General features: G+C 39.1%; 2 protein-coding genes across 4 annotated transcripts in view; both read left to right on the forward strand.

Annotated features, from left to right (window-relative positions):
- Nucleotides 1-950: 950 nt before the first annotated feature.
- On the forward strand, nucleotides 951-12,854 carry usp38 (ubiquitin specific peptidase 38). Of its 2 annotated transcripts, none has more exons than XM_046047695.1 (11): nucleotides 951-1,279; nucleotides 3,155-3,845; nucleotides 5,335-5,470; nucleotides 5,692-5,821; nucleotides 5,981-6,082; nucleotides 6,457-6,615; nucleotides 6,804-6,997; nucleotides 7,132-7,225; nucleotides 7,328-7,434; nucleotides 8,921-10,247; nucleotides 10,928-12,854. In XM_046047695.1, exons 2-11 carry the CDS (start codon nucleotides 3,164-3,166, stop codon nucleotides 11,096-11,098), a joined length of 3,102 nt encoding a protein of 1,033 aa, XP_045903651.1. In that variant the 5' UTR covers nucleotides 951-1,279; nucleotides 3,155-3,163; the 3' UTR covers nucleotides 11,099-12,854. The 2 variants fall into 2 exon arrangements, with proteins under 2 accessions (XP_045903651.1, XP_045903652.1); XM_046047696.1 differs by lacking the exon at nucleotides 951-1,279 and adding an exon at nucleotides 1,480-1,608.
- A 2,025-nt stretch (nucleotides 12,855-14,879) lies between these two features.
- The window catches only part of gab1 (GRB2-associated binding protein 1), a 54,507-nt gene continuing 42,196 nt past the window's right edge, over nucleotides 14,880-27,190 (forward strand). For both annotated transcript variants that reach the window (XM_046046830.1, XM_046046831.1), the window contains exons 1-2: nucleotides 14,880-15,321; nucleotides 15,443-15,597. In XM_046046830.1, coding sequence (XP_045902786.1) covers nucleotides 15,526-15,597 — 72 coding nt within the window. In that variant the 5' untranslated portion in view covers nucleotides 14,880-15,321; nucleotides 15,443-15,525. The remainder of the gene's footprint in view (nucleotides 15,322-15,442; nucleotides 15,598-27,190) is intronic.

The raw sequence follows: 27,190 nt of genomic DNA on the forward strand, positions 1-27,190 counted from the left end.
TCAGTCTAAAAGTAAAAAATATCAGTGCATAAATCCTAAAATTACTTAATTATTTCACTGTGGAGATCATTTTATTGCATGCAAGAACCAAATTCTTTCTCCTATTCTTGCACAATAAATGTGCTCTATTGATTGAGTTTGTTACATTTGCCAGGAAGATAATTATTTCACTAGTTTAAAGTCTGAATTTGGGCTTTGTTTAAAAAGTGACATTGTTAGTATTTACATATTATACTTTTCTGTATAGTTCATTTGGGTAAAATGTATGTATGTATACATTTTAAAGTTGTGTTTCCTGTGCATCCAAAATAAACTGCTGCGATATGTATATTAATTATTTTCCACAGGGAGTGATTCCCTATTTGTACCCCAGTGATTACAAGAGTTTAGTCCACAATAAAGTTTTTAGTTTTTAGAAATTTAAATAGTAATAATCCTTTCTACCTATTCTGTAAAAGCCTTTTGGGGGGCATTGTCCCTAAAGTGATTATGATGGCAAGTCCAAATCTGTGACCGAGAGGCTGATTTAAATCATCTTTGCAGTTAATAAAATGAAATAAACTTGGAAAAAGAATATCTCCTTTTTTGGTTATTTGTCCTGCTGTACAACATACCATGTCCACACTGCATACTTTCATCCATTCTTTCTTTCACATGCTGAATGTGTTATACACAATAAAGATGTATACCACATCATATTATTGTAGTTGTTTAATTTATTTGAATAATATTTCAAACTAAACACGTGGGCCTACTTTATACTTTACTGTGTCTCTGCACCATTGGCTTTGGAATTTAAAAAGAAAAGAAAATACACAATTGTCATTAACGCGTTTAAGGAAAAGATAGAATCGCTCTTTTACAAGGACATTAACCAACTTCATCCGAGGCCTCCAGATGATATGGACGAGGAGTATTTGAATGCAGCACACAAAATGGACAGAAACGGCTCAGGAGTGCCCACATTTCTTAATCAGAATTCGACTACATTTGAAAATTGTCGTATAAAACGTTCAAAAAGATCGTTCACGGAGAACAGCTGCTTTCATTACTCAAAATTCAACAGCTGCGCAACAGGCAATTTATAGACGACAATTGCTTCACACAAGGGTCCTACCAACATCTCTGTCCATAGGAATGACGTCGGTGAAGTGTTAATCAGCTGATTCTGAGCGATCAAATGAACCAAAATAACACGGTTTTACCTGTTAAAAGACGTCCAACATCTATAGACAATTGACGATATTCTGGTCGGACACGGTTGACATGCTTTATTTGGGTAAGCACAGACCGTAAAGCATATTATCGCACTGTTACAGGGGCGGTATTTATGCTAAGTCAGTGGAACCTAACGTTACTCAGCTAACGTCAGGCCTGTTTGGTTGCTTTGTTCGTTTTTTCGTTGTTTATGAATATTAGTTACAACTGTTGCTATGGAGCTGGAGATGTGGCTCAAGCGGTTTAGCTGTATTTAGCACAAGAGATATGTTGTAAATGTCGGACGTGTACATTTATCCGTTAAAGTTAACGTTAGAGCTAGCGTTAGCAAGCTAGCCAGGTATCCACAGAACAAGCACTGTAGCGGCTGGTCGCTGTTCTCGTGATGTGGTGAGATAAGAGGGGAGAAAATCCCATGTAGTGCTATTAAATACGTGTAACATAATCATGCTTTTGTTTACGTGGCTTTGCTGTTGTTACGGCAGATGACAAATGGACGAATCAGTATGTTGCACTGAGGAAATAATAATAAACGGATTGCCAAAAGTGAGACAACAATTCTGTGACAGATGCACTGAAATCACCTTTACTCTGGTTTAGACCTGTTCACATCTCTAATATTTAGGGAAATATTTTCTCTAAAGTTATTTCTGTGTCATAAACAGCATATCCTGCTTTACAGTTTTCCATTAATGCATTTAAATTAATACTGAAAACATTAGTCGATTTATCAACAGAAAATTAATCTACAACAATTTATAAAATAATTTAGTTAATTGTGTTTCAAGAAAAAAAATGTTCAGGATTTGCTGCTTTTCTGTATTGTCTTTTATTTGGGTTGTGGACTGCTAGTTAGATGGAACCAACAATTTGAAGACATTACTTTAAGCTTGTTGTGTATTTTCCACTATTTTCTGACATTTTTTGGTCACATTGATTTATCAATAAAATAATAAACAAAAATAAGTAGTTCTAATTAGTTCCCAGTTTAAATTCAGTAGTCAAAGCATTTTATCCTGTCTGCTTCACTGCATAGCTGTAAAAAAAAAAAAAAGAAGATGATTGTGTAATATTTGTGTAATGTCAAATGGTGTAAAGCACATTTTTTGCCTCAATAGTTAAAATTAAGTGTACATTCTAGTTTACATTCCAGTTGCAGCACATTAAAGGATAACATCAGTACGTTTAAACCTGGGCCCTATTTTCGCATATTTTGGTGTTGAATGACTAGTTAGTATTTACTAGTCCAAAAAGTTTTGGAATTGGTGCAGTAGATCCGTGAGCCGTAAACAGGCTGCAGTGGCTGCAACGTATTCCTTCGGTGACAATTGTGCCTGTCAAAAATACGTCCACAAAAACTTCTTTTTGACTCTGACAGGCTCAGACTGGAAAGGATCCCTACGAGTGTCTCTCCGTGACACCCTTTGTTTTTAACAGGAAACAGAAATCTCGCTCAAGGACAATTCTTGCGCTGAAATATGCATGTACACAACAAACTCCTCTCTCTTGTTTCCACTGGCGTGTCCTGCAACAACTCGCCTCTCAGAGCAAGAATTGTCCTTAAGTGAGACTTTAGTTTCTTGTTAAAAACAAAGGGTGTCACTGGGAGTCACTTTAATGTGTTGACTCCGATGGTTGGGGTAGAAAAGACTTTATGCACCACTGGGCTTACAACAACCAGAGTAGGAAAAGCACAGGTGTTTAAAATAACATGAATTATAGCTCTATTGTGTTCAAGTATCCCAATGTGACAGTGAACCAGCTTATACAATACTAGGACCCTGCAACAAAATTAATTATTATTATTTATTTTTGCAATTTATTATTTTGCTTTTCTTCTTTTATTTAAGTAAAATAAAAATACAAACATTATTTTACCATTTAGTATGATTGCAGATGTAGGTGTGACCTTTTCTTTTCTTTTAACCATCTACAGACCGTCATCATGGACAAGATTTTGGAGGGCCTCGTGAGCTCCGATCACTCAATTCCAGTGAAGAGGGCCATTGTGAAGAAGGTAGTAGAAGCCGCGGAGAAGGAGGTGACTGAAGAGCAGTGTCAATCGCTGTTTACTCTTACCACCCGCCTCATCTTGCTCGGCGAAGATGCCTTTCAGAAGCAGATCGGCTTCCAGGTTTTGGATGCCTACGCACGTTACCACCGCCCAGAGTTTGAGCACTTCTTCAGTAAAGACTTTGTCCTCAGTCTTCTCCAGCAGGGCTATTTCCATCTGGACCGCAAAGACCCAGCCATTATAGACTACATTCACTGCTGCCTGCGGCTGCTCATCAGCTGCCCATCTGTGCTGGAGATCTTCAGCGTGATCCAGGTGGAGGTTTTAAGGATGGTGTGTGAACGTCCAGAGCCGGCTCTCTGTGCCCGCCTGAACACTTTGCTGTCAGACTTTGTGCAGTGCATCCCGAGGGATAAGTCGGGCGTCTTGTTCTGCCAGCAGCTGGTGAGGACCATCAGTTACTTCCACTGCTTTGCCAGCCAAGAGCGGGAGCTGAGAGAGTATGTAGGTCAGGTGACCAAGGTTAGCACACTACTGCAAAACATCTGGAAGGCGGACCCGGCCACACTGCTTCCCTCACTACAGGAAGTCTTTGCCATTATCTCTTCCACAGGTGAGACTTGTGCCTTGCTTCTAAAATAGTTATAATACATGGGACTGCAGTTTAGAGGAATAAGAATAAGCATCTTACTTCATTCTTGGGCAAAAACTACTTTTGTTTTTCTATAGGGTGAGTTTTTGGACACTTGGATTTGTAATAGATGTCCTAAAGAAGCTTAAAATACTGCCAGTAATGATAACAGTATATTTGAATTTGGAATATAATTTGAATTTGGTATTTAAATCTCTGGCATTAATACCAGTTTTTTTTTTTAGCGCATTATTGAGCATGGGAGAACTGTTACCTTGTTTCATTTTGGTTTTTCACTTTGATCCCTTGGCTTACTGCTCTCATTTGTATGGCTGTTCATCCAACTATATTCTGTGTTATTGGCACAGTGATCATTTTCATGTTGGAGGTAGTGGCATCATTTTACACAGTTGTCATTATTTGGAGCAGTTCCCTTCAAATCCAATGATTCACAGAGTGCATTTTCCTCAAGGGCAAATACTGAAAAATATTTTTTGTGAAGATGTAGTTGAGAGCAGAACATTTCTGCTGAAGTCAAAGCTTCAGTCCTTTTGTTGATGGTAAATTTTAGGGATGTCCTGAGCCTACTGTGTAGTGTTGCGAGTGACTGAATTGTGGAGCTGCACAAAATAAACAAACAGCACACAGCAGTTTCAATTGAATAAACACAGTGACAGCATGCGTCAGTGAGCGATGCGAGCAGAGGCACTTTGGTTTAAAAGGTCAAACTAACTTTTTCAGGTAAACTGTGCTTGTAAAGTGCTGCTGTTTAACTTTTTCCTAAATGTTCATGCTTGAGAAGATGCTTTCAAAATCTTGTCCCAACAACATGTCCACAGATCCACACACACTCCTCTTAATAGATATTACCCAAACACTAGGACAATATACACAATATAAAAGGAAACCATCAAAGGAAAGCTGTTATTCATGATATATTTAGCTAATAAAGCAATGTAGTTATGAATAAAATGGATAAAGAAATAAATGTTGTTCTCATGTATTTACTCAAATTCAGCAGATACTCAATATTACAGAATATATTGAATATCAAAACTGGTTCGGGAGCTATAAACTTGATTTGCACATACCGCACATGCAAAGTGCCTTTGCCATAAGATGGACAAAACAACAGGACAAACAGAATGTAACCGAACAGCTTGCAATAAATACAGGCTTTTGTGAAGCTTTTAAATTGACAGTGTTGTCTAATTTGGGAGGCCTTTGTTTGTGATGGTCGTGTTGCACTGCATTATATGGTGCTCCAAATGTTGACAAAAATTTACAACACAAGGATGTAGAATGAGTCCCTTCATGTTACACAAACAGAACTTAACAGATAATTAAATGTATATTAAATACATGCACTTCTAACCCAGGCCTGGGGTTAATGTAAACAGCTGCAACAGGATACTCATGATAATATGTTTTTCATCTTCTTCTGTGTATTTACTCTGATTTAATTTTGCAGACCCCTCATTTGACCCATCCATTGCTCTGGCCAGCCTGGTGCAGCACATCCCCGTCCAGATGATCACGGTGCTTATCAAGAGTCTCACCACAGACCACAATGTCAAAGACGCAAACATGACTAAAGCGCTCTGCAGGTAACCTCACACATCTAGTCATCCGAGTTGATTGGCTTTCGCAATGTGTTATTTTAAATGATTTGTTATGTATACAATTTATGATACACATGTTGTACGTGAATTGCGCAGTTTTTCTCGACACTTTTTGATATATTGTGGAGCAGTCTGTGTGTTATCATAATGTTACTGCATTTATACACATTATTTTAACCCCACATACTCTTCTTCTCTCTATCTAGGATGATTGATTGGCTTTCTTGGCCTCTGGCCCAACATGTCGATACCTGGGTCATTGCTTTACTGAAAGGACTTGCTGCAGTTCAGAAGTTCACTATCCTCATAGACGTCACTCTGCTTAAAATTGAACTGGTTTGTAGTGAGAACTTTATTATGGATGTGAGGAAGACTTGTATGTTTTAATGCTATAAAGATGTTAAACTGCAGTGATAATAAAGCTATTCCCCGTTTTACGTAAATGTATATATGGCTTAAAGATGTTTTTTTTTTTGTTTTTTTTTTAACCTATAGGTATTCAGTCGTCTGTGGTACCCCATTGTGCGGCAGGGGGCGCTAGCTGTGCTTTCCCATATGCTGCTGAGTTTCCAGCACTCTCCTGAGGCCTTCCATTTGGTAAGGAATCTCCTGTCTCCTCACAGCCCATTTCCCTCTCATATGGCCACTTTGTTGTTTTTCTCATTTTCTTCTTTTTTGGCTAAAACTACTTCAAAGCTGCGCAGACTTTTTTTCCCAGAACCCCAGGCTTGGCATTGCTCTCCCACTAATGATGTGTGAAACCCTTAAATGCTGAGAAATGGCACTTAAGTTAGCCAATTTCATTTGTATCTAAAAACGTGAATAGTCTCAAAAATACCCTCTGCAGGGTTCCTCATATGCAGCTATGCTCTAGCTTGACTGTGCTGCAAATTTGTATGATTAATATTAGCAGTACCTTCCAGGATTTCCAGTTTACATTATTCTCGTGTCTGTGTTCCTCACTGTTCCAGGTTGTTCCACATGTGGTGCATCTAGTCCAGTCTTTGAGGACAGATGGTCTCCCCACCAGTAAAGCTTTTTTGCTGCAGTTCACTGAGCTCATACACTGCATGATGTACCAATACTCTGGCTTCCCTGACCTCTATGACCACATACTAGAGGCCATCAAGGTAAAAGAGTGGACAACACCTTATAATGGTTTTATATAAATATAGGTATTTAAGAAACCGTTTATCACCTCTTACACCAGAAGTAAGTTGTTTTTACATTACATAAGAAATCGCTTGAAGAGCTTTTATTCTGCATGTAAACTTCTTAGATGGGTTCTGTATCTAATCATTTCAAGATGTCTTCTCAGGATCTCCCAAAACCTGGAGAAGAGAAGATCAAGTTGGTGTTGAATCAAAGTGCCTGGACATCCCAGTCCAACTCATTTGCCTCAGGTCTTCAGAGGCAAGTTGGGAAGTCTGAAACGGGCAAGACTGGCCTGGTCAACCTGGGGAACACCTGCTACATGAACAGCATCATTCAGACCCTCTTTATGGCCACAGAGTGAGTTGTGTATGCAAACACATACACACTTTTTAAAAATATATTTATATTTTTTAAAATATATTTGTATACTGAAACTTAAGGAATAAACATGGACGGTCTGAGTGTAGTTAACTTTGCTGTTTGTTTTTCAGTTTCAGACGGCATGTTTTATCATTACATCTAAATGGTTCCAACACATTAATGAAAAAGCTCCAGCTGCTCTTTGCTTTCCTTGCACACACTCAGGTTAGTGTTGTCCTGTGTAATAGACTATTGAATATTATTAGTATACTGATGACAACAGCACTTGATTGCTATCTGTGTGTGGTGCATGTCTGTTTCCTGCAGAGGGCAGCATATGCTCCCAGAAACTTCTTGGACGCGTCTCGGCCTCCCTGGTTCAATGCCGGCTCTCAGCAGGACTGCTCTGAGTACCTCAGATTCCTTCTAGACAGGTAAAGTCGCACTCCAAGCAGATTGGATGAATCAACAGTAATAATAGGATTGTGTCAGGTTAGTGTGACTGTTGCGGAGCCTCAGTGATTACAGGCTGGCTGCTCTCAGACATCCAATAGTCTGCAGCTTGGCTACAACACACAAGCTACCAAACTAACATGAAACTGACCCAGTGGGCTCTTGTAACCTAGGCCTCATTGGCAACATTATACACATAAATTACAGACGATAAGTACTGTATGAGCATAAAATAAATGGACTGATCTGGGCCGGAGGTATGGCCCCATTAGATTCTGTGACCCAATTGGGAGGTCAAGCCTTCAGAGTTAACGTTGTGAAATGCACTCTTAGATAGATGACGCATTTTTACTACTATTCATTTACTGTAATTACAGAATCATTAACAGTGCAGTAGAAATGTGACTCAGGTAAATGTCATGTATTTTCCCAGTGTGGGATCAAATCAATCATAAGTAAACATCATAACTTACCTTTCTCTGGACGAACACATGCACATGCAAGCGGTGGATCAACTGTGAATGGAGTAGCAATATAGACCTAAGCATACAAACTAGGCTGAATTTAGACTAAATCAGGTCTGTCTCTCAAACAAATTAACCAAAGGACGCCTCTTGGTATCGCAAATGTTCAGCATCGACTGCAAGTCAGACACAGACATCGAAGCTTTGCATCGAAGGGTACAGCAAATAAACATAGTGAGGACCTAACTGGGAGAATAGCTCCTAGTTTCAGTGATATTTCAGGCTCACTGTAGCCAGATTGGCCAACGCAGCATGATGTTGTGTTGCATTTCTCCAAAAGTTGATTCTATTTCAACTTTTCCACTGCAAGGTCGCTGCCTTTTATTTCTATTTTATTTTTTTAATATCCCCTCTGGCCCCCACTGCCGCAGCCTACGCCAACTAAAATGATTGGGAGCCCCTGCGTTTTCACCGCAGCACCTGATTTGGTCTGGATTCTAAATCATCATCATGCCCCATCTACTTCTTACCCCTAAATTAGGAAAGACTACTTGGCTGAGTCCGAGCCCCTTAATGGCTAGGGCCCCAAACAGCCTGTCTTGCTATATAATCTAACAGTGTTAAATTGAAATACGGAATTGCTTTCCTTTATTATCCCCCGACGACCAATGAAATAATAACAAATAATAAAAATCAGGCATCAAATAATACAACGTTACTGTGTTATTTGTATGTCACTGAATGCAAAATGGAATAAATGTTAATAAAGTGTCATAAATAAAATAAAGCTAGAAAGAACACAATACATATAAAGCATTGTGAGTATTGAGTATAGCATGACTGGGGCAGATGGTACAGTAAACTGTACTTTCTTTAGAACTAAATTATGTGAATGTTGTTTAGAAAGAATAGACATGAGACACACACAGCAGTGGCACAAATTCAAAGCTATTAAAATCTATTTCTCCTCTAATGTTGACTGTCTCCATCTGCTGATCTCAAGGTTACATGAAGAAGAGAAAACACTTCAGGTCCTGGAATCAGCTAAGCCAAAGGTTGCCTCCCCCATTGATACAAGCAGCAAAGACCCAAAAGGTCAGATTTGTCCAGAGGAGGGAGAAGAGTCATCTTTGACTCCAGCAGAAACCAAACCTGGGGCTGACGGAAGGACGTTGATAGAAACGATGTTTGGTGGGAAGCTGATCACAGGTATTCGCTGTATGCAGTGTAACTGCATCTCTGAGAAAGAGGAGCGTTTTACAGACCTCTCTTTGGCCTTCTGTCCTTCTGTCAGCCAACCTGAGGGGCCCTCAGAGGAGCCCAAGGTCCTCTGTCAGGGATCGGTCAACGGCGGCAGTGAAACTCCTGAGCCAAGCTTGGCCAAAGCCCCGGCTAGCAATGTTCATTTTGTGCCAGTGACAAATGAGCCTCCCCTCTCTGTGCCTGACCTGGTGAACTATTTCCTGGCTCCAGAGATCCTGGACGAAGAGAATGCCTATTACTGTGAGAAGTGTAGCTCCCTCCAGCGGGCAGAGAGGACCATGAAAGTGGTCTCAGCACCTGAATACTTAATCCTCACCCTGCTGAGATTCTCATATGATGCCAAATGCCATGTTCGGAGGAAGATTCTGGACAATGTCACTATCCCGCCACTCATGAGACTTCCTGTGCATGTCGCTTCAGTGCCTGCACAATGTTCCTCTTCTACCTCTTCCCCTCTGCAAGTGGATTCTCCTGAGAGCAGTGAGAATTTGGCCAAGAAGCTCAAACCGTCTCAGAAAGACGAGGAGGACGAGGAGAGGCTAAATGGAGCAGAGCAGATCAACAGAGGAGGAGAGATGTCAGTACAGTCGGTGCCCTATGTCCTCAGCTCAGTGGTGATGCATTCTGGTATATCGTCTGAGAGTGGCCACTACTATTCCTATGGTCGTAACATTAATGGAGCAGATGGAACACAGCATCCAGCCAATCGCTATGCCCTCAAGGAGGATTTGGGGAATGGCCATGCTGAGTGTAGCCTCTCCACCTGCTCAGCTCTCTCAATTTCACCTGAACGAGGAGACACACTACCTAATAGTGGCCAGGAGGCAAGGGATTGGCTGCTGTTCAACGACAGCAGAGTGACATTCTCGTCCTTCCAATCAGTGCAAAACATTACTAATCGATTCCCCAAGGACACTGCATATGTGCTCATGTACAGGAAACAGGAGCTACCAGGGCAGAGTGTAAATGGGGGACTAATGGCAAATGGAATGAGACTGAGTGCTGAGCCTCCTCTGCAGAAAGAACTACTGGATGCTATTATCAAGGACAACAAGCTGTATTTACAGGTATGTGGGGGTGAAAAAAAAAAAACATACTTCTGCACATTCAGACATTATGTGACCAATTTAAACCATCAGGGACTATAAATTATTCCAATAAATTCACACCAAATGCTAAGTGATTAGCATTAGAGCAAGTGTTTAATCTGCTGCTAAGAGGTTCATTAGATATTTGACTGACATACTGCTTATTGTTCATGCTTTACATGCATTTGACGCATAACACCATTACCACTAACCCCGCTAAGTGTGAGGTTATTATGAAAGCTGAGAACTGTACAAGATTCTCTCAGGTGGAAAGAAGCTGAGGGAAAACAGACCGTACTTTTACAGATACCCAAGAGCCTGCAGAATATAGGATTTTTATTATTTATTTTTTTGACTGAACTTGAAGCCAAATCTGAACTGTCCTGTTATAAGACGGGAGGTGTAATTTCACGAGTCATTGAACTGTGCTGTGTTTGATGTTCCAGCGCACTTGTTTAAGTGACTAAAGTAAATCACCTCTAGAGGGTGTTGTAATAATGTTAAGTGACAACACTGATACGCTGTCAGTCACATGCGACTACAGCAATGCTAAATTAACTCTTTGGCATAGCATAGCTTAGTTATATGTTTAGGTTCTGTTTTAAAATGAAAAATTATCTAACATGGAAAAAATTCTCTTTCCTCCATGCTGTCAATAGGAACAGGAGCTCAATGCTCGGACCCAGGCTCTCCAGGCCCCTTCATCCTCCTGCTCATTCAGGCCTAACGGTTCAGATGACAATAACCCACCAGGGAGCTGCGGCCCATCTGGCGGAGGAGGAGGAGGAGGGGGAGGAGGCTTCAATACCATTAGTAGACTGGTCTTCTGAAACCCAGATGAACTGGCGCTAGGGGAGTTCTGAACTGATCATACGGGAGTCTGAACTGTCACACCATAGATGTGCATATAACCTAATAAAAAGAGCACTGAAATGATACACACACACACACACACACACACACACACACACACACACACACACACACACACACACACAGCATCTGCACTGATTCTGATCTTAGATGTGATTTAGTTAAAAGTCTTGAAGTTTTGACTAAAATAGTTTTTATACCACTGTTTCAGTCATTATTTAATCATTTTTATTTATTTTGATTATTTTTTGTGATATCAAGCATTGTAATCTTTTATTAATCCTCCAAATTTCAGAACTTGAGGTAGATAATACACATTGGTGCAAAATGTACTTTCTCCCTTTAATTGAAATGGCTAAATAAAATTTGACATTATAGAAGTAACTTCATTAAGCATTAGTCTCCTAATAAATGATAAATATGTCAAACTGGTTCCGTTTAGGACATGTTCATATTATCTGGCTAGTCGGAGTGTTTATAATGTTACCTCACACGCAAACATATCCAAATACATGCATGTGCAATGCACAATACAGAAGAAAACATTCAATTGAAAGGTAAACGCTTTTTTGATTTGACATAGTTCTGAACACAGCTCGACCTTTGTTTACTCTTCTGATTTGCATGCAGCTTTTCTTCACGAGCTGTGGCGTTTGATTTTCAAGATATTTGAACCCTTTTTGGTGTGTGCTTTGGTGGTTTTATAGGTTTCATATCTCATGCAATAAATGTACATATGATTTAAACTATCATTCTGAACAACCATGGAATACAAAACTATATGTGGAAAATGTAAAACTATTTGTGGGAAATTTCCAAGGTAAAGGCATTTTCAGTATGAGTATTTAATGCTGTTCTCCCATTACTAGGTAGTGTGATCTAAAAAGAGCTAAACTGCAGACTGCTTGTTTAAACACATTTGACAGCAGTTAACTGTTTGATGGCATATTTTAATGTATTCCTCAGATTCGGTCATTCAGGGAGACCTTTGTGTTCATGCTGATTTTATGTGCCTTTTGATATTTAATGCAGATTCTTGAAGAGGAATTTGTCAGGACATACAACTTCATCTGTAGTGTGGTAATGTCCATAAAGGCTTCACCTTTCCCTACAGTAAGAACAAATCAGTATTTGGCTGTATTGTCTTCCTTAACTAGGCAAGTTGTGTATGGTAAAGTTATTTAAAGTGGTATGTTGGCAAAGAGGTGGCTAGATGTTGGGGGCTAAACTCTAAATGCAATGGTTAATACATGATGATACAATTTTTTTTTTTAAATAAAAGCTAAGATGAACTCAATTCATGATGGCAGGATGAAGCAAATGGTTTCTGGAAACTTTAAATCAGTTTCTGTGGAAATGAGCCAAACACCAAAGTTATGAGTGTTGTTGTTATGCTCAAGCATACCTCAATGTCTGCATCACCTTTCCACTGCAGAGAATGCATTCACCACTTGCAGCCATCTCCAGTACTATATCTTCATATATCTTGACTTGAATAGATCACCTACCTTACATCATTTATATTCTGTCTTGCAGTATATACAGTGTGGTAATCTGGATTTTGAGCTGCAAATTATAATTTCTTTTATTTCAATTAAAGGCTTGGAAAGAAAAATGCTTAATGTTATTGATACTGCAAACCTTAAGCATCCTTCTCAAAAAGTCTTTAGTACCCAAGTGACTTTGTTGATTAAAAAAAAATACAGAACTGGACATTGTTGCATAATTCATCAAAACAAGCACATGTATCATGCCATTCTTTGCTTTGATTGCAAAATATTTTTGCAAAAATACAACTCTGTATAGACACAGCAGTCATCCAATAAGGAACTGGGAAATCACATTTAGTCACATACTAAGCCCACAGTCATGGGACACATGGCATAAAATGTAATAGCAAATTATTTCCAAAGTTGCCATTTATTGCTAATTAGCAATTTGTAAGGTAAAAACACTGCAGTAGTAAAAAGCTTTCAGAGGGCATTTAGAAAGAAAACTCAATGATTCTCAATTATTAATCAACCAAACCATTACACTTTTCTCCTCACTTTTGTTGAAATGTCAACTCTTGGGAATGGCATGCTATTATCTCTTCTCTGTAAATTTCATAGTGGGTGTTCATAATATTTGATAATAAATAATCTTTATATATGTTTTAGGTTTTTACAGTTGCATACAGTATATACATGTATTCATTTGGCATGCAGTGACAGTAAATTAGATCTGGTCTGTTCATCTAGTGTGGGCACAAATGAGTTATCCACTGTGGTATGTTTAGTTGAACACGTGGATGCTGTGGGGCCCACATAAACTACAGATGCATGCACCTGTAAAGCACAGCAACAAAAGACAACATTAAAGACACTGCTTCACAGACACACTATGCCACTAAGACATACCAATTAAATGAAACCTGATGCGTCACGGCAACAACATGGCACACAAGGTGTTTGATGTTGTAACACTCAGACTGTAGTGCTAAATATATAGCATCAAAATAATTCATTAACAGGAATTGGCGTGTTGTGTCTACAGCCTTTAATTGCTCACTATTTCTCCATCAATACGGAGGCTGTTGAAAGAGGTAATGTGCCTGTACAATGGCAAAGTCATTAATCATAGACCAACAGGGAACATCCTTTGGGGGAAATGTTTACCATTACAATAGCATTCCATTAAGATTCCTCAAATACCATGTTAAGTCCATGGGAAACACATCCTTGCCAGTGGATTAGACCTGTTTAGATGCTCTGTTGAGTCCAGTATATTGATCAGATATGGTAAACCACCGATCTATCTTAGTATGCACTTCAAATAAATAATTATTTGGTGACTTTGGTATATATAGCCTTATCTTGATATAGGTTTTTTGTTTCAAGGCCATGTTAACAAGTGAAGAGGCACAAAATATTTGATACTGTAAGAAATGAATAAAAATGAATTTCTAATGATGCCAGAGATAAATGCCAAAATAGTACACCTTATAGGTCAATGAGTTCACTGTCCTTTTTCTGTCCTACTAACATTACATGGTTTTTATGGCGAGTTTTATTTAGGGAATAAACACGCATTATGGACAGTGTTGTTTAGACGTGAAACGATATATTGGGACCTTTCGGTTCACACTGAGGTGGTGGGTCGTTTCATTGTCTTTTCCTCAATTGTCTGGGGGCACTTTTTGTATCCATCCAGGGGTGCATATAGCTCTATTACATCATGTTTAATCAATCAGCCTCCCTGCAGTCATTTGTTGTTTTTTGGGCCGGAACACAAACGATTGTTGAACTACATGTCCCATGGTTGAAGCTCTACAATTTTCCCTGCACGCCGCCGCCTCCCCATTTCGTCCTCCAAAACTAGTTTTAAAGCGAGCAGAGCTACACGAATGGAACACCCGGTTGTAACCTTCAAAATAAATTTCGCAACCTGTAAAAGGCACGTGTTGTGTGTCGTAAACGTGAATATTACTTTGAGGGAAGATGGTACAATCCACACATAAAATACTCTATATATTCTTTTAAAAATATTCAACAAATACATCTGAAATTGCAAGTGTACACACAACTTAATTTAGCATGTCCGTTTCAGCCGTTAACATTGGCACGGGAGATAAACTATACGAAAGCCCAAATGTAACGTTCCGCACAAACCGAACATTTATTTTGAAAGCACAATCCCTAAACATCCGGTCTGTGTCCGTTACGTCTGTGAGCTTGACGCCGCGATGTTCCAGAGGAGGGTGAGTTGAGGGAAAGACGGAGCCACCCTGTCAATCATAATTAAGAAACCATGGGAGTAAACTGGTAGGGAAGATCGGCGGAAACACTGTGTTTACGGTGAAGATTGTTTTAATTTGCGCAGAAACGACAACAATGCACCGGTACACTGTGGGATATTTACATCTGGTCTCGCCAACTGGGAATCGCTCCACTTTGACGGGAATTAGCATGAAGCGTTACATATAACAACATAAACTTAGCGACTTTCAGTTGCCTGCGCCTGTTTTTTGTGCTCACGGCGTTCCAGTTTGAACAAAACACACAAGTCACCGTTGATATTTGTACAAAAGGCGGTGCCGCGGAGGTTTATATGAACTCCAAGCTCAGGATATACCCGTTTATTTGACTACAACTCGTGGAAAATCTGGTCTGGGCATTTCAGAGAACTGCCTTGTCGGTCGGTGAGTCGACTTTCGAAGAAGGAGTGACTGTATTTATCGCTCTCAATAATACAACATTTTAACTTTTAATATTCCATCTTCACCATTTGGGCTTTGTGTCAACGTTTTTTGTTCTTTCCAGGTACAAGAAGACACTCCCCAAAACAAACGAAGGCGAACAGAAATCTCCGCTCAAACTCCAGGGAGAGCAAGAAAGGAGCAGATATGAGTGGGGGAGATGTGGTGTGCTCAGGGTGGCTAAGAAAGTCTCCTCCTGAAAAAAAGTTGAGACGTTACGTAAGTGCACTTTATATCCTATTTGTTACACCGTAATAAAGTAACCCGTTGACACAAAAAGTACCAGCTTTTTCCCTGGACGTTATTTCATGTGCACAGTCGGGCGCAGTGACAGCCATGTGTAGGCCTCATCTCCTGTGCACTTCAACAAACAAGTTTTCTGAACCTGAAACGGCGTGTGACTTCTCTTAGCTCACTTAACTCGCAGTCCTTTACAGTAAGAGTAACATTACCATGAGTTAGCAGATAGGAGGCTTTTGTTTGGTTTGGCAAGAATACCTCAGAGTATGATCCCATTCTTGCAGATTTTCACAAGTGTTCACAGAGGGTTGTCAAATGTGCATAATGAAGCGTTAGAGTGGTTATTTGAAGGAACTAACTATGAATGTTTACCACCCTACACTGGCTGATCACTCATACACTTTCCCTGTCATGCTACTTGCACACATCTTGAGGACAACATGTCTCTTGCTTCTCCATTCATTTCTCACACTGGCATTGAATTGTCACAGTTTCGTGTGTGTTTCTCTCTGCTTATTTGTTGTGCGCCTGGAAAAACTTGTAGCCCACAACAGTGCTGATGCAAAAGCAAATAACCCCCTGTAGCACACTTTGCCATTATGTATCAAGCTTTCCTTGTGGATATCTCTGTTATTGATGTTTGAATTACAGTACCCGCAACTTGAGAGGAGGGATGTTTTCGCACAAACCACAGGTCCAATGAAGGGTGTTTTTTCTGAAAGCAATAAAACTAGGATCTGGCCACAAAGGCAGGATTTGTTTCAGGGCGTTCTCACATTCATAACAGAATAGTGTCCAATTTGATGAGGAGGAAGTCAAAATCTTAGTTCACTGCCTAATTGTGAGCATTTTTCTTGTGTTAGTGTATGCCTTTGTGAGTGTTCATCACTCACAGCTTCATAACACTGACCAGATGATGTCTTATTTACCAGCTGTAGAAAGAATTTGTGTAGAACCATTTGTGGTGTCAGAGGTCACCCTGATGTTTTTAGGACATTGTCACACTTTCAAGTTGATTGAGAAAGAAAATGTGTTTTTTCTCAATCCACTTTTAAAAATTAATTGTTCTTAAAGGGGATATGGCAACTATCTGCTCCAGTTTTATAACTGTTTTCTGGACACAGTAGCATAGAATAGCCAGGAAGCCATCTCACAGCATGCAATGAGGAGCATGGGAACTGCTCTTATGATGGTTTTTTTAAAGACGATTTTGAGTGGTATACCGCTGGCAATATGTTAAACAAAAGTATCATGGGAAACAACTTTCCTACTTTTTGGGGGTTTTAGGGCACCATCACCACCCCATTTCCCTTTTTTGACTAGATTTTTTGTTAGGTTTATCATTGTTATCAGGTCACAATTATTTATAAAGAAGAACCATATCAAAATGTTTTATTTATGTTATGGGCTGTGTATAGAATCTTAAGATAAGCCGATATATCATCAGATATACTCTCAAATGTCAATATTGGTATTGCCCTCAGAAATCCTGTATCAGTTGGGCTATACTCTATGTAATGCAATGCAGCCCAGGATATTTTGTGATTTGCATAATGGGCCCAACTTACATTTTCTTACTGTAGCTTTCTGTGTTATTATTATTGTTCTTTCCACTTCCATTTTAAGGCCTTGCAGTATATAAAAGCAGTATATAAAATCACAAAATTGTTATTCAAATTTAAAAATGTTTTTCCCCCCAAATGCCTAGCATTTAATGAAATTTAAAACACTGATTACCAAAAAAGTAGGTGGTTACAGCAAGGTTCCCCTCCCTGTGAAAGGTCTAATAGTGCTTGGTCACATGAGGCTGTGTAATCCATGGAAATGCTGACTATCCTTTTTTTGGCAGAAGCCAAATTGTTCAACTGTAGTTCAACCTATCTGGGAACTCAACACCAACTGTTAAATGGCCAGAATAAAATAGAGATCATGCGGAAGTTAATGAAGCATTGTAGGTTTAGGCTAGCTAGGATTAGTGTGATAATTTTAGGGCTTTGTCAGGAATTGTTTTGGTATTTGAATAATCAGGTGACTTTGTTTCACTTGATGGATATATTTTCTTTTTTGCATTTGAAAAACATTTGTCAAAACATTGACTAGAACAAGCCGTCAGTTAACTACTTTTAAATTGCCGTCCTTGGATTACACAACATAAATGTGTGTCATGATGGGTGGCAATCACGTTGGCAAAGTTAGGATGGCTTGTGATTATTATCGCTCTGAATGTCAACCATAGTAAAATCTTGTGGCTTTGTTAGATGATGCTGTCACTGGTACAGAGACTGAATCTGTGGCTCTCAATAATGTCTCTTGAGACCAAGAGCACTATAGTCTCCTAGCCTACCAGTTCGTTAACTGCATTCACCTGGGATCACATGCATTTTAGATTACCAATGAGCCTTATCAGAAAATTAATACAACCCTTTAGCCATGTCTCTCTTAGGGAGGAGAAGGCAGACACAAGTTAAAACTATAATAATTTCACTGTCACCCATCATTAGCTTTAGAGTACTGTCTCATCTACCTGGAAGATAAGCAACAGCAATTCTTGCCACATTTTTGATAGCTTTTTCTCCACCTCAGCTTTCAATTAAAACCTTAGAATTTGCTTGTTTCATGAACATTGAGGGTCTGCTCAGAAAGTGGTGACCAAGCTGGTTTAAATGTATTATCAATTACTGCAGAAAGAATTAGAAAACCATTAACATTGCCAGATAATATATGTTAATCATTGGTGCTAACCAGCTGCCTCAACTAAATAAATGCAGTAAACCATTTATGCATTTGTTTCCCACCAAATAGTTTTATCAACCCTAACCTGATTGGGGTTTCAACCAATTTGAATCCAGGCTTCCATGTTAATTGTTAAACAGTTGTTTATGTTATTCAAACAGATAATATATAAAAATCATGTTACAAGAAACTTTCTCAGAACCACTGCATTTGTTTCTCAAAAGTAAACTTTTGATGGTAGGTTAAATGACTGAATTGAAAAAAAGCAACAAATTGAATAGAACACATTACAACATAACATTACAATAGTATGTGAACATGCCACCACCTTCAGCTCTTTTATTAGCTCAATCTCCAGACTGAGCAGTGGTAGAATAGAAGTTGGGGCCCCTGCTTACCTGATTAACCACTCAGTTCAAAGTTTGCCTCTGAGGCTCTGCTGCTGATTGGTGGAGCTCAAAGGTGAAAGCAGTTCAGCAGGCCTGCCTGCATCTGAGCAGCCCCAAGCATCATGGCCTTGACACCTGCTTGAATATGTTGCCAATGAAATAAGTGTGAGGAGGCAGTACACAAAATCTCTAGATCACTTTAACCCAATGTTGAACAACCAGGTGAGGTTTTATTGTTGGACCAATAGAATGACACCTCCTGCTGCTCCATTGATAGATGTCCATGAAACAAAACATACATTAACAGTTCATTATGGCTGTCTGATTTCTATACATTTTATAGCAACCTTGTGACATAACACAGCAGACAATGTAATTTAACATTATGCGTCAAAACAATATGGACATTTTCTTTATCTAATTTTCATTTCAATTTGGCAAAAACTTTTATTTTTTCTCTTTCCATCACTTATGAGCAATAGATTGAAATGTGTTATTCTTTTGTCTCTTAAACAACCCAAATCGACATTTAATGAACAGAACGTATACAGTATTTTACAATGCAGCCTTAGTAGTGGATTTATACATGCTTGCAATCTGAATTCGCTGAGAAAGAGTCAACACTTCCTGACCATTAATGTCTCACTCAGGGGTTGTATGAAGGTATCTGACCACAATTGCTTTTGTGGGACTTTTTTCAGCCAGAGTTTGTCATAACTGTATCCTCTGTGGTTTTCCATTTCATTGACACGGAATTTTCCATCTGGTTCTCCTTTTTTCTCTTTCATTTCTCTTTCATTTCTCTTACCTTTTCTATCTGGGAATTTCTGTCGAGGTCTACTTCTCAAAAAAAATCTTCTTCAGAAGGAACAGCTTGGGGAATGGTATCTTCATGACATCTGCAGTGTGTTATCAGAGCGACCCATGGAGATGCAGGGATGAGGTTGCTAGGTTGTTTTCAGCACCATTCTGTTAAGAGACAGTCCGCATGTGACAGTGTTTTTGCCACATTATATAAAAAAAGAGATTATGTGTAATTTAGAAGAGAACTGAAGTGGGATTAACAGTCAAGCAGATTCTGACTGGGAATCACGCAGATACTTACTTACAGATTTTAGCAAAATAGCGTTTGTTGCCCACCCCTAATGTTAGTATTGGTAAGTCTGTTCATATTCCTTTTAATTATGGCAACGCATAGCTGTGGCCATGAAGAAACAAAATTCTGCACCTTTTTTTTTTTTTTTTTTTTTTTTTTTTTTTGATGAGAAACTCTGGGCTGCTTTTCTTTGTTTCTGGGCCTAAGTTTAATCATTCTTGTGTATTTGGTATCAGTGATTGTCTTTGACTGGCGCTATGACTTGGGAATGTTAGTATAATTGCACATATAATTTGTACTTTGGACAAAAACATATTTAATTAGTAGCCCCTCTACAAGTTGCCTGTATATCTGAATGTGAATATGACTGTGTCAGCCCTGTGACAGACTGTTCACCCCCCCCATTTGTCGCCCTGGGACAGGCTCCAGCCATCCCTGCCACCTTCTACAGGATAAGTGGTATAGATACAGCACATGTGTAGGGACAGGTGGGACTGGGTTACCATAATGGATGGGTGGTATGAACATAATGTCTCATCCCAAGCATCAAATAAAACGTAACCAAACCATACAAACCAGTCATGGTCATTTTTCTAGTCGATATAGGCTGAACATATGGACATTTCTTGTTATAATAACAAACCAACTTATCATGTTGCCCATATGTTGATTTTGTGAAATAAAGAGAGTTTTTGTGAGATAACAAGATTAAGTGATATGTTATGATAATGAGAAAAGTTTCGTGTAAAAAAACCCTAATTTGGTTTCTAGTAATAACCAAAAAGTAGGTCATAATAATGTGCAAAATACCTTGTTGTAATGTGAAAAGGATCTTGTATAAACAAGAAAAGTGTCCTTGTTATAACAAGAAACTGAGTGAATACTTTTTTTTTTTATCATGGTGGCAGCATTATGCCGTATACAATATCTGTATGTTTTCAAGTGTTCCCCAGCTGTTTTCAAGAATTGTTGCTTAAATATTGCAATACCCATTTGTCATAGGGACATGCCTCTAGTTCCCACATTTATTCTCTATCTTAATTCATTACAAAGAAATGTGTTACACAATTACGCCTAGTGCTTATGTTTGAATAACTAGTATACATAATCTTTGAGTTAATCAGATAGGCCAGTGCATAGTTGTCGGGAAAAGTAAAAGTATTTTCAGTACATCACAAAGCTATATGGGTCATTATAATCTGTATAGTCCACTGGCATGTACCCACTCAACATAGATAAAGATTTTGTTATACACTTTGTCCAGCCCTTAATAGGGCCTCAGTGCTGAGCATAAGGTTGCTGGGTAGACCAGAAAAAGGAAAATATTGAACCCCTAGGTCCCACTCTGATGGCTGTAAAAGGAGACAGAGAAGATACTCCATGTTGTCCATGGCTGACTGGAAACAATTGTCATTTGCAAAGAAAAGAGAAATATGTATGCAACAAACGAAAACAAAGGCATAACTCTTTATTAAGTAGAGGATTCATTAAATCTGCTTAGTAAGTGGAACCAAGAACAAACACTCAACTTTCTGTTAAACCCCCTTCCCACATGCTTGAAGAAACAAACAAACAAGCTACACGAAGGGCATGCAACAGAGGCATACTTGTGCAGCATTAGCCTCTTAGGCTAACAAAGAAAAATTACTGGACTGTGTCCTGGCTGCCACAACAATACCTCTCCATTCGGAGCGAGCAGACTACTGTTGTGTGATCTGCCACGGCTAGAAAATGGATTGCATGTGCCATTAATTATTTAATGTCCATTACAAACAAATAACCATTAAATATTCATATCTGTGCTACTACAATAGTTATCCTTACCCGGCCGCTGTTGTCATTGTTATACATAGGCGTATCAGTTGCAACATAGCCACATTGGTAATCAGTATGGTTTCAAAGTTAGGCTATAGGTATATGTAAAAGTCTGATCAGTTACTTCCAAAATATTTAAACCAAGATAAAATGATCATTTTATGCAGAGCTTTGATTGAACTCACTGAGGTTTTTTATTTTATTTTCCAGTTGACATTTATTCGAGAGCCGGTCTGGTGCTAAGGCCTTTGTTTCAAAACACAATAGAAGGGAAGATTGTCTCCATTTTCTTCTGGATATTTATAGAGTGTAGTAAGCCTGAAATCATGTTATTGCATCACAAAGTAAAATTCAGGCACAAAAACAAAACAGCAAAAGGCATCTGAAAGTTGGCAGTGCATAGCATAGCCAGACTTGAAATATCCTGTGAATTTCTCCATTTTCACCATTAAAACATAGTATAGCGTTGAAGATGATACACAAGCTTTAAAATTATGATTAAAACCAGAGTTTAATTTGAATTTGTAGACGGAAGTCAAAAGATATAATAAAATAAAACCTTGCTAGTACTCACAACCTAATTGCATTCTTTACAATACATCACCCAAGGAAGAGCCATGTGAAGTAATTTGTCCAGTCATCATAGTGATCCAGTTGGTTGCGTCACTCTATTGGTTTGTTCACGGAGCTCTGTGAGGTTTTATGAAGTTTGGAAACGGAACAGAGGACATAAAATACCGCGATACACAGTTTTATGCATCTGGCCTCTGGTGTCTTTGTGTCCATGTGGTCGCCAGATCGCGGCCTTGCAGCATTTGTAAGTACCATCTGGCAGGATCTGGTTGTCTGCGTCAGAACAGCATAGATGGTATGGAAGGCACAATGAGTATAATCAACTAACCTTGAGTCCAGGTCCAGCTTCTGTCTCAACTTTCACTCACTTATACTGTTCCTTTCACAGTAGATCGTCACTGGTTTGTCATGTAAACTAGATAACCTTCCATGCAAATTTGTCCAGTGCGGTAAACCACAGTTTCAAAATAAAGTTGAAACTGCCATCTTAATTGCTTCTCTATCAAGAGCTTTACCATGGTGTAAACTGTGGTCTGTGTTTTGAAACAGTGAAGTTAGCCCAATGATCACAATGTAATTTACTGTGTTGTTTGTGAATTTATTGTTAGCTAAAAGTTGATGGTGCAGGACATAATGGGGGAGGAATCATTAAGATACTGGCCACGGTGTGTAAATGTTCAACAAGCAATGATTATATTGTTGGTTGAAATATGTTTGCAGGCATACGTCTACATCATAATGAAGTCAGTAACATTTTCAGGAGGTAAGAAAAATGTATTTCAATAATGTGCTGTCATTTCTGAGTCCAAGTCGGGGGAGTGGCACTATGTGCAGGTTATTCACAATTCCCCCCCAAAATGTTTGAATTGTGTTATTGTGTCTTGCTTTGAACTTAATTTGTTGCCTTTGTGGAGCACTGACATTGTTGGATTGAATTGGTAGGTCAAGGCTGACACAGAGCATTTTGTAAACAGATGTGTCTCTTTTTGCCTGCTGCAGCTGTTTACTGGCTTATGTGCCAAGTCCACCAGCAGCTCACAGAGTGACTGTAGAGAACTGGTTCTCATTTAGGCTTGGTTTTGCTGTTTGAAACTTGTGAACAGATTCTGGGTTGTGTTTTCTGTTGGAATGTGATTCTGTTGAGTTGTAAAATGATCCTTTTGTGCTATTTGTCACTGTGCCAAGTCGAACAGTTTAAAGTGCAGCTATTATTAAAGGCAGATGGCATAAACCTCTCAACCGTTTGGCAAGGATGATTGTATGGTACACATCATTATCTAACTATTATGATTTAATCAGGACATACGTTAATGTGACATAGATTCAAATGATTTATTTATTATTTCTCAAAGTATTTTCTTAAATCAAACGTCTTGCATACTTGCATTACATTGTTTCTCATGTTTCAACTGTTCAGCTAATGACACCAGGCAGTAAAAATAGTATGTGTCATAGGACTGCTTTCTATTTCAAGAGTGTAGTTGTAGTCTGTTCTGGACATAGAACAGGGCTAGTAGGAGAACACAGATGGCCAAAGATGGTCTACACTAACCAGAGAAAAAGGCTGTGGGGTCTCTGTTCCCATCAGATTTGTGTGTGTGTGTGTTTGTGTGTGTGTGCGCGCGCGCCTTTTGAGGGGAAAAAAAGGACAAACAGAAGTTGGGCCAAATTTATGATAATACGCATTCCCTGAATTCTTGCAAAGCTAGGGGGAAACATCTTCAGGACTAATGGTGTAGGACTATAAATATGTATGCAGTGATGTGCAGGCTGGGATATACCACAATGGCAATCAATAACTTTGCCATCATTAGGAGAGTAAAGAGAAAGCAAACGGGATGAGAAAGACCGGAGTGCTTCTCAAAGCAACACCATTAGGCAGCCTCCAGTGAGAGCAGCTCTCTGTTCTCTCTCTCTTTCTTTCCGTTCCCAGTGCTTCTTGGCAGGCACAGGAAGCAGGAATGTGAGGTTGCTCTGTGCTCCTCTTTGCTGGGTCTGTAGGGGTGTGAGCGTCTGGTCCTGGGCTGCTGCTGGCTGTTCAGCTTAGGCAAGGATAGGCTGGACTGCGCTGCACTACACTACACTGCAATGCAATGCACTGGCCGATTGTTGTTTCTGCAGCACCGGGAGGGAAGAGGAGCCGCTCCCTGGCGCCCCAGCAAGGCATGGCCGCCTCTTCCTGTGTGAGGCGCTGATGGCTACCAGATGGCGGGTGAAGAGAGAGGAGGAGGGGTCCTATACTCTCTCCCTCTTTCGCTCCATCTTTCCTTTGTGCCGGCGTATTGTTATTCTTCTGCTTGTATCCTCTACTTTTCCCCTTCAAAATTCTCTTCTTCTTTTTCTGCCCCTTCTGCTCCAACAGTTAATTGTTCTCTTATGAATGAGGATGAAAAGGAGAGTGATGGTGAACCTGTTTTTGCTGGCATCCAGGCTATATACCATGCATTGTGTTTCTCAAGGTGTTACATACCCTGAGACACAAAGATGTCACTATGACTCATTTGTGATCAATGACTCACTGAAGAATCATATACTTTGAAAGCCTCTTCATGACGCACACGCTCTTTAAAAGTCCATAAGTAACATTTTTAACATTAAGCTTTATTGTCACTGTAGCTGCAATCACCACAGAAGTCTGGACACATCTGTTAAGCAGGAGCTGAGGTGTACACGTGGTGCTTGATGGGCTTCAGCAAGAACTCTGAGCTCTGAACAATGAGAACTGAGCTGGGTCACCAGTTGACTCACTCGGAAGGCGGCTCCTCACCAACAGGAGGCCCTCTAAACTCACTGCACATAAAGACCATAACTACCTCTTAAGTTGAGTCTCCAGGGCATATCCATGGTCACAAAGGACTCAACACACCTGCTTAATGAAAATGGCTCTCATAGCCTTGTTTGGAGGTTGACCTATTTTTACATGCAGCCTATCAACCCATCAGATACAGTGCATTTCAGTATTTATTATTAAATTGCATCTTTTTACCAGAAGACCAGCATGCTGAATTTTAGAGCTACAATGATTATTTGATAAGTTGTCACCTATTAAATTAATAGCTATATTGATAATCGATTAGAGTAAATTTTTAAGAAAATTCTCTCATTCCAGCTTCTTAAATGCGTATATTTTCCAGTTTTCTGTGACAGTAAACTGAATATCTTTGGGTTTTGGACAAAACAAGATATTTGAGGATGTCATCTTGGGCTTTCGGAAACATTAAAACACAATTTTCTGACGTTTTTATAGACATCGACACATGTCATATGACGTGACATTTTTATATAATATGTTACAAGACGTGGACACAGTTAATATTTTACAAGCATGGACCAAGTAAAGTGACAGTGAACACACCAGTGCAGATGTCATTCGTTAGCTACCACCTTGGTTTCGTTTTCATAGGCTTCATCATTAACAAGCCTCCTCCACATGCGGTGCACCTGCTACTGTAAACTGAATCGCGGGTGGTAAATTTGAGAAGAATTCTGTGTCTTTTTGGCAACTTTATAAAACGTGCTGCTGATGGAGTCAACAGCAGACACATGGAGAGAGAAACTGAAAGAGGCTGGGCAAGATGGTGTGTTTGCAGCAAGGGAAAGGGAGCCAATTAAATTAGTGAGTAAACACTAAAATAAGGTGGAGAATGAAGAATTAAAATGGCAAAATAAGAAATGAGCTACCAGAAACGGAAAATATACCCGCTCTCACCGACCAAGTTTTATTCAGTAAAGTTATGTCAAATATTTTCATTATTGACTGATATGATGATTATATTCTCAATTAATCCATTAATTTTTTGATAAATACAATGTTTGAAAAGAGTTTGGCTGCCCCTGACTAAAGATTTTCTTAGTCGACTAGTAATTAGTTCAATTGTTAGTTTAAGCCATTATTCAACTATTTGTCACGTGTTTGTGATATCAATTTAATTATTATATTAGAATCAGAAAATGGTTTGAGTTCTGTGTTGCAACAACTCCCGAATGGAGTTTGAGGTTGTTTTTTTGTCTAACTGACCAATAAAAACTTCACTAAGACTCTTCTCATCAACGGTTTAGTCAACTATTAGGTGGCAGCTCTTGAAAATATCTATCCAGTCCAAAATCCAAACACATTTAGTTTGTTATTATAGATAAGAAAACCAGGAAATATTAAGATTTGGAACCAAAACAAAGCTGTAACCTGGAGCTATTGATTGATTTTCAAAATAGTTAATAGCGATTCTGTTGACTGACGACTTAATTAATTGACTATTGGCTTCAGCTCTAAAATAAACTGCTGTTGTTGTGTAGTGTTGTCTGGACCTGTCAATCAATATGAAAAGGATAGCTAGCTGTAATTCTGTGTTTTGCTGGTGGTGCTTCCTTTCTTATTTACACATGGCTCACAGATTGCATCTTTTTTAAGTCAGCAGTGACACTTAACATCACAAGTTACATTTTGACTTGATGATATCAGTCTAACCTTGCCTCAGGACTGTAAATAATATAATAATAATAATAATAATAATGATAATAATAATCATCATGTAATTTATGATCAAGTTAGTCTGACAAAGAGTGGCTGTTGCTGCCATATGTCTTGTGACCCTTTTAAAAAACTTCCTTTTTGTGGGGCAGTGTAATATTTAGATGGGAAATGTTTAGAAATGTTAGAGATTTTAACAAGACCTTTTACACTGTGTCAAAACGACTAGTTGTGCCCCTAAAAATGAAATAGCAGCTGCAAGATGCCGGAAGGTCTTGCAGATGATTCGACATGTGCTGCCTGCTTGCAGATTCTCCAGGCTAGTTTTTAAAACTAAAAACTTCAGCCTTTCTCATGGAGGTTTTGTTGTATTTCCCTGCCTAATTTGAGCTCTGTGGATGATTGGTGTGACCAGGTTTCAGGGCTGCTTTTGAAGGTAGAAATATGTGCGACTTTCTGTTCACATTTTACTCAAAGGTTCACCTGTCATTTCCCACA

The sequence above is a fragment of the Micropterus dolomieu genome, linkage group LG04 (genome assembly GCF_021292245.1).
Source record: "Micropterus dolomieu isolate WLL.071019.BEF.003 ecotype Adirondacks linkage group LG04, ASM2129224v1, whole genome shotgun sequence".
NCBI classification, from domain to species: Eukaryota; Metazoa; Chordata; class Actinopteri; order Centrarchiformes; family Centrarchidae; genus Micropterus; species Micropterus dolomieu.